Here is a 7,990-nt window from a genome sequence, read left to right on the forward strand (position 1 = left end):
ACTAATAATGAAAGTGGCCTGGAGTGATATACACATACATACTAATCCACATTATAGGTAGCTAAGAACAAAAGAGTCAGCATTTCCTCTGAAATTCATGGTAGTGAGGACCTCATAGGAGCACACACTACACAGGAAGTAGCTGTGAGGTCTAGCTTCCTGACTACACAGGAAGTAGCTGTGAGGTCTAGCTTCCTGACCAGGTGATGAAAGTTTCTGGCTAGCTTTGCATATAGCTCACTTTCAAACCCAGGCCTGCCATGCACATGAGATCTCTGCTGTGTGATCTGGCTCCTTGGTGTAGGTAAGTTCCAAACTAATGAGTCAAAATCACTGGGATTTCTGATCTATAATTCTGTCACCAAAAATACACCCTGGATCTCTACACTTCCCAAAGATTTTTGGAAGATATTGACACATTAAAATAAGAACGCATTATTGAGTGAAAAGCAGTGTTCATGTGAATTTTCAGGATATAAATGGGCTTTAAAATATATTTGACCTTGGGCCAGGCTTGGTGGTGTACGCCTTTAATCCCAGCACTTGGGAGGCAGAGGGGAGGATCTCTGTGAATTTGAGGCTAGCCTGGTCTACACAGCAAGTTCCAGTTCAGCTGGGACTACAGGGAGACTCTGTCTCAAAAAGACCTATATATATAGGTCTATATATATATATTTTTTTTTCTTTGACCTCACACTGGGCTGCTTCATTGAAAGGTATACATTCTTTTACCTTTACAACTCTGCCTCATGAATGTTTTACTCCCCTCAGGTCTCACACATGCTGGTGTTACCCAGGGCCCCCGATACATGGTCAGGAGGAGAGGACAGGAGGCAACCCTACAATGCAACCCACTAAAAAACCACGGTCATGGGTTTTGGTATCAACAGCTCCTGAAGGAATGTTTAACGTTCATGATTTACCTTCAGAAATAGACAGTCATAGACAGTTCAGAAATCATGAATAAATGATTTTCTGCTGAATTTCGTAAAGAGGGACCCAATACCCTGAAGCTGGAAGGCACAGAGCTGGAAGACTCGGTGGTGTATTTCTGTGCCAGCTCATTTCCCACATCAATACAAATCCACATGTTTAAAAGGCAGAAACTTCCTCCAGGCTCCATGTGGGAGCAGCAGTGGTTGAGGAAAGAAGATATATCTGTGTAATCCTCATATCAGCCCCATACACTTTGCAGGTTGTTGCAAGTAGAATTCTGCAGGACATGGAACACCTCAGGCAGGCTGCTGTGCTCAGGAAATGACACTGCACTTGGAAAGTACAATGGTTTAAAACAAGGTTAACACCAGGTGACCAGGTAGCTCTCTTCCTTTTTCTCCGCACTGCAAGTGAAGTCATATCTGTTGTGTTTTACATAAATAATTTTGTGCCATCCACATGAGGATTAGGAAAAGAAAGCATATTCATCTTCATCACCAGAAAATTTTATTGCAGGAACTAATTTTTCTTTCTCAAGAATTAAGAAAAAATAATAATAAAAGAAAGGAAAGACGAAAACAAACAAAAAAGCCTAACAGGTAACAGTCAGGATTCAAATACAGGTCTGTCCGGTTTAGAGCAGTGTGCTTTTATAGCAAACCATGCTGTCTGGTAGTCTTTCTTGCATTGCTCCTTAGATACTTCCAAGGCTTACACAGATGCCAGGATCACAAGTGCTGTATAATCAAAATATCTGAGAGATCGTCTAGAGATGTAGTTCAGTAGGTAGAATGCTTGTCTAGCATGTTTGGAGCCCAGGATTCAATCCTCAGCATGGGGTAAAATCTGGAAGGGTGGCCTATGCCTGTAATCACAGCCTGCAATCCCAGTACTGAGAGGTGGAAGAAGTAGGATCAGAAGTTCAAGGTCATCCTTGGCCACATAGTGATTTCAAGGTCAACCTGGTGGGTCTTATCTCAAAAGAGGTTAGAGTATCTGAGAGATGTTGGAAGTTGAGCTGGATAACTTTCCTTGGAGCACAAGAGAAAGTTCTGGCCCTCAGATAGTGCTCATTGGGATGTGTCATCTGAACTTTTTATTAGTTCAGCAAGTATATTATTCTTTTATTGTCTTTATTCAATCAGTACTAGACACCTACAGAAAAGTGGTTTATTTTTATCCTGTTGTTGTTATTGTTTGTTGTTTTAAGACAGGGGCTTCCTGTAACTCACTGCGTAGACCAGGTTGGTCTGAAATTCAGAGATCTTCCTGCTTCTGCCTCCTAAGTGTTGGTATTAAACGCAAGCATCCCTGTGCCTGGCTTAATTTACTTTTATAAAACAATTCCTTAAACTCAAAAGGCAATGAAGTGCAGAGTAATTTCAAATAACCAGACATTTGACAGGCCCAGGATCACCAGCCAGGAGGATAAATCACGATATTGCTCAGCATGTTTTACATTTTGATTTTTGTCAAATTATTTCAGGCCGTTCTGTCTCTGCCTCACCCACCTGGGAGTGGAGAAAAAGAAAACCACAAACAAAGCAGAAAACTTGCCAAGAAGGCAGATGACAGATAATGGCTGGAGAGAATAATTGGAGAATAGATCTCCGTGCTGATCAGAGAAGAATGGGTGCAGCAAAGGAGGAGATCCAAGTCCATGCCATTTATAGCACCAGGCTTGTCATTTGATTTTCAAATTAATTAATTTTTATTTTATATTATGTTTTTCCTTCATGTGTATAAGTACACCACATGTGTGCAATGTCTGTAGAAGCCAGAAGAGGGTATCAGATCCCTTGGAAGTGGAGTTAAGGACAGTTGTTAGCCACCATGGGGGCGCTGAGAACTGAATCCAGGTCCTTTGCAAGAGTAGCCAGTGCTCTTAACTATTGGGCCATTCCTTTAGCCTCTGATTGGTTGATTTTATTTATTAGCAGTACTGTGTATATGGATGTGTGTACCATGCATGTAGAAATTTGGGCACATGCATGCATGCACACATGTTGTAAGTCAGAGGACAACTTACAGGAGTTCATTTTTTTCTTACCACTGTATAATCTGGGGGTTGAATTCAGGTGAGCAGATTTGAAAGGAAGGCACTTTTACCTGCTGAGCCATCTTGCAGGCCCAAGGTATGTGATTTAAAAGGACAATTTTCCAAAGGTATTTTTTCTCAAAACAAAAAAGAAAAAGAAAATAAATAAGCCACCCAAGTAGGAGGGAGAGTCTTCTGGCAACTGGATAAGGAGGAGGAGGAGGAGGAGAAGGGGGAGGAGAGAGGAAGGAGGAGGAGGAGGAGGAGGAGGAGGAGGAGGAGGAGAAGGGGAAGAAAATATGGAAAACTCAGAATCTCACAAAGCTGAAGACAGTCACAAGTTAAGAGTCTCATACAGAAGCACAAAATTTAGGTGTTTGGTCTTAGCTAGGATGATAGCAAAGGTTAGCTCTAAAACAGATGCCCAAACAACACAGAACAAACAGGATAAAAGTGAAATCCGTAGAGTGGAATAACACTGTTACCTCTACCCTCCTCCCCATGAAACATGAGCCAGAACTTTTAAATCTATACTGCAAACAGAATTAAGCAGAGCCAACAAAGCAAGAGAGAACCTGTTAATAAAAATTAAAACAGAAGCAGCAAATCCAGAAGAAATGAGAGAAGAAACTGAACTAAGGAAGTAAATGAAAGAAAAAGTATCTAAAAATAATAAATAAAAATATGTAGAAGAAAAATAAATGCAAATGAAAATTTAGTGAATGTCTTTGAGGAAAGGGAAAGAAACATATAAGGGTATGAAAAGGAGATAAAGAAGTTAAAGCTTCTAGAGGAAAGATGGTGAAGGGAAGACACGACTGGGCATGAAGGTGGGGTGATCCAGACTGCAGCTGGCTGGTGCTGGATACCGTAGGCAGCAGGTTGGTACCTTCTCAGACTTCTACCACAGATATTCTGAATACACCTTGATACAGATGAAAGCACTAAAAATGAATCCTTGGTGAGAGTGGAGAGGTGCATTAGTATTCTCTCTACCCCTTGGTCTGTGTTCGATGAGCCTGAGGTGTAGAGGTTGCATTGTAGATGTGTCACTTGGGGTTATGCAATTTCCAGACAATCTGTGTGTGTGACTAGTTACGGAACTCTGTAATAATGTCTGTTTATTGCAAAAGAAGCTTCTTTGGTGACTGGAATACTTGTTTGTAAATATAAGGGTCCATATTTTACACATAGTAAGGAATTACATTTGTCTAGGAATGTGACAGCCTTGCAGTTTTCTCTAAGATCTATGACCCCTCCAGCTAGGTGCATTTGGTTTTACACTGAGAGATGTCTGGGGACACTAACTTGATGCCATAGGCCTTAACACATGACAGAATTATGATATTCAGTGGGTAAGCTATGGGAGGGTGCCAGTGGGGATGGGTGTGATATAGAGATAATTAAGAGGTTCTGTATGAAATACAAAAAATTCAATAAAACTTTACAAAAAATGAATCGTATAGTCTTTTCTAACCAGAGAAAAGGTTGCTGGGAGTGCTGCTGCAGTAATTAAAACAGTTACACAACTGCAAAAGTGAAAGCCAGGGGGCAAATCTGAGTGACGACAACCCTCCTCCTAGAGCCAGCGCAGCTGTGCTGTGCCAGTGGCTCTGTTCACCAACATCCTTCTCTTCTGAAAAATTAGAAAGCCTGTCTGGAGCACCCAAGGATTTGCCTTCCTGGTCAGTTCCCTATATTAAACCAGGTGGAACTGAGAGTCAAGACACTTTTTTTGTTTCACTTCCAACTAGTGCTTGGAGTTCAAAGAAACTCCCGTCCCACTATGAACAAGCGGGTGCTCTGCTGCGTGATTCTGTGTCTACTCAGAGCAGGTGAGTCCTGCGCCCAAGGGGCAAGTTCCTACCCCCAAGCTCATATCTAGTCTTCTCCCCCCAGGACAGCAGCATCAAGCTCCTTCCTGATGGTTTCTAATGTCTTTCTCTTTCTTTCCTAGGAACCACGGATGGTAGCATCACCCAGACCCCTAAATTCCTGATCAGAGAACAAGGGCAGAAGCTGACCCTGAAATGTGAACAGAATTTTAATCATGACTCCATGTACTGGTACCGACAGGACCCAGGGCAAGGATTAAGACTGATCTACTATTCACAAATTACAGACGATGTCCAGAAAGGAGACCTCTCTGAAGGCTATGATGCCTCTCGAGAGAAGAAATCAGTTTTTCCTCTGACTGTGAGATCAGCACAAAAGAACCACACGGCCATTTATCTCTGTGCCAGCAGTCTAGCACAGTGGGACACAGCCACCACCTCTCCAAGCACAAATGCCTCCTGAGACCCGCTCCCCCCTCCAGGTGGCTCTCTGAACCTCTGCCCTTGCCTTGTTCTTCCTTCCACCTCAACCGGGCTTCTAAAGCAAATTAGCTGCTGCCTTCAGTACACTTTGTGGGATGATATAAAACCCTATAAATTGGCTTCTAAAATTATGTATATATATTCACTCAAATATATATCAATTTCATATATATGAAAGAGTCAGAGAGACATAGAGGGAGGAAAAGAGAGAGGCTGATTTTATAGCTTAAAGGATTTTTCAATTTTACTGAACACTAGAAAGAGAAAATTGCCTTCCCTTAAAAAAACAAAACTCTAGTGGATGAGAAAGAGGTGTACAAAGCAAATAGTGGGGTCACATTATGATATGTGTGCTTCAAGCAAAGGTGTGGGGTACAGGGAATACCACAGGCAATTCCTCCTGGCAGCATCAAGAAGGGCTTCAAGGAGAAGGCAACTTTTGTGAAAGGAAGTTTATGGATAACCCAACAATGTGAGACAGGCTTAGGAGAGACGAGAGGAAAGAGTTATGAGCTAAATTTGGAAAGGCATGTCAACAGTTCCCACTCCTCCAAATATGGCAAAAGGGAGGGGGATTTGCAAAAGTAAATGAAGTCACTGGACACAATTGATGTAAATGGAGCCTTCACTGGATTTCTATGCCTAGTGATTATAGACAAGACATGAACTTGTGAGGAGTTTTTGAATGACTCCAGAGCAGAAAGGTGTTTTTTTTTTTTTTTAAAGACTCATAGAAGTATGAAGTGTCTCTAGTTTGTTCTTTTGTGTCCTTTAATGTCTTCAAACAAATGACTCTGGAGTCCTTGTCCAGAGTACACAACCTTGACTGAATGTACTTTTGAATTCTTTCTTGGATTCTGGGTTTAGCTTTGGATTTTTCTCCTAACTATATTAGGAAAGTTTGACTCAGGCAGAGTCACAAGAACCCAAATTCCTGGATATGATATGTCACTTTACTTGTTGCTATGACAAAATACAAGACCAGAGTAACTTAAGGGAAAAGAAGTCTGTTTTAGTTAACTGTTTCGGAGGGTACTGCTCCATCATGGTAGAGGAGGCCTGAGGGATGGAGTAAGTTGGTCTGCTCTGCGGTGGGAGGTGCTTAATACAGAAACTTTTCTCATGGTACCAACCAGAAAGTAGACAGCTTAGACAAGAAATGGAGGCAGGTATCACCTGACTGCAGCTGGCTTCTGATAGCTGTGCTTAGGGTTTGGAAGGAGTGAGTTTATTGAGTATAAAACAGGCAGGACTAAAAGAATAAAGCACTAAGCAGCACAGAGATGATAGGTAAGAAACTTATACTCTAGAAACTGACTAAGGAAGCCCCAGAAATCCAAATAGTCAGCTGGAGCTTCTGACAGATAAAAAGGGTCCCAGGCAGGAGTTTGTCCTGGATGAGACTTCCAATTAGTGGTTCCCACCACAAGCATTTTTATATCTTGCAATAAACAGTATTTGAGTCTTGTGCTTTGGGAAGGTACTAAGGGGATGGTTTACTTCCCAGCTGGGTTCAAGAAACAGCTCTTTTACTGGAATGCTTTTATTTCTGTCTGTTCTCAAGGAAATAGTATTCTCACCCTTGGGTTGTTTTGCTATTCTCACTTCCCTTTCTTTCAAGGGGGAGTGCTCAGCCAGTCCATAGATAGAGGTCTTGGAGGCTACTCTAAGACAAATATGGCTGGGTCTAAAGTGGGGGCAGGGCACTTCCAGATGCAGCTTCTCAGTGAGCTTGAACAGCATAGGATAATTTACTAATATGAAGTATATCACTCTAGGCCATACCCCCAAAGTTTACACAGTCTCCCCAAAATAGAACTACTATCTGGGGACCAAGTATTCCAACACATGAGCCTACTGTCAGGTACAGTTCTCATTTAAACTATGAGATTCCATCCTTGACCCCAATAGGCTGATGGTCATCTAATAATGTGAAATCGATTCTGTGCAACTTCAAGAATCAGTGTAGTTTTAACGATCTCAACATTGCTCAAAGATTCAAAGTCCAGCATATCTTCTGAGACCATTCCTTCAACTGTGGGTCTTTTAAAAAACAAAACTAAACAAAACAGCAAAACAAGTTCCATGCTTTCAATATACAGTGGAAGAAAATAAACACTCCCATGACAAAAGATAGGAGTAGGCGGCCAGGCCAAAAGAATTACCTGAGCATCAACGGGCTTGGTAGGGTTTGGGTAGCCTAACATGGTAAAATAGCTCCTATTATTTATGATGGTCCCAAACTTGGAAAATACACAAGTATCTATCCACAATAGAACAGATAAGAAGGTTGAGTTATGTTTGGTAACATGATATAACAGAAAAAAATCAAATATAATTTGCAATAATTGAGTTAGCTTGGGCTAATAAGGGAATTCTCTATCTTGTTATGCATGATGGCCATATAGTGTATTTATTTAGAAAAGTCACTGGACTGATCACATAAGACCTATACAGTCTATGATATGTACTTTATGCTCCACTTAGGAAGTTTATAATATAATGAAAATTATATTGCTATACAACAAATGACCCCAAATTAGTGACTTGGAATACAATATATTTGACATTTTTCATCATCCTATGGGTTGAAAGTGCCTAGCTGGACAGTTCTTAGTTAGGGCCTGACTTGTAGTTGCAGTCAGATAGTCGGTGGGCCTGTGGGCATCTGAAGGCACAACTGGGCTGGATATCCACG

At 41.4% G+C, this 7,990-nt stretch overlaps 1 gene segment (V, D, J or C); it reads left to right on the plus strand.

The window, feature by feature from the left end:
- Nucleotides 1–214: 214 nt before the first annotated feature.
- LOC103724806 lies at nucleotides 215–5,287 on the plus strand. The segment is given in 3 exon segments: nucleotides 3,718–3,855; nucleotides 4,729–4,809; nucleotides 4,932–5,287. Coding segments are annotated over 2 exon segments (390 nt in total).
- Nucleotides 5,288–7,990: the final 2,703 nt, after the last annotated feature.

This window comes from Nannospalax galili, unplaced genomic scaffold (genome assembly GCF_000622305.1).
Source record: "Nannospalax galili isolate Female #2095 unplaced genomic scaffold, S.galili_v1.0 scaffold1049, whole genome shotgun sequence".
NCBI classification, from domain to species: Eukaryota; Metazoa; Chordata; class Mammalia; order Rodentia; family Spalacidae; genus Nannospalax; species Nannospalax galili.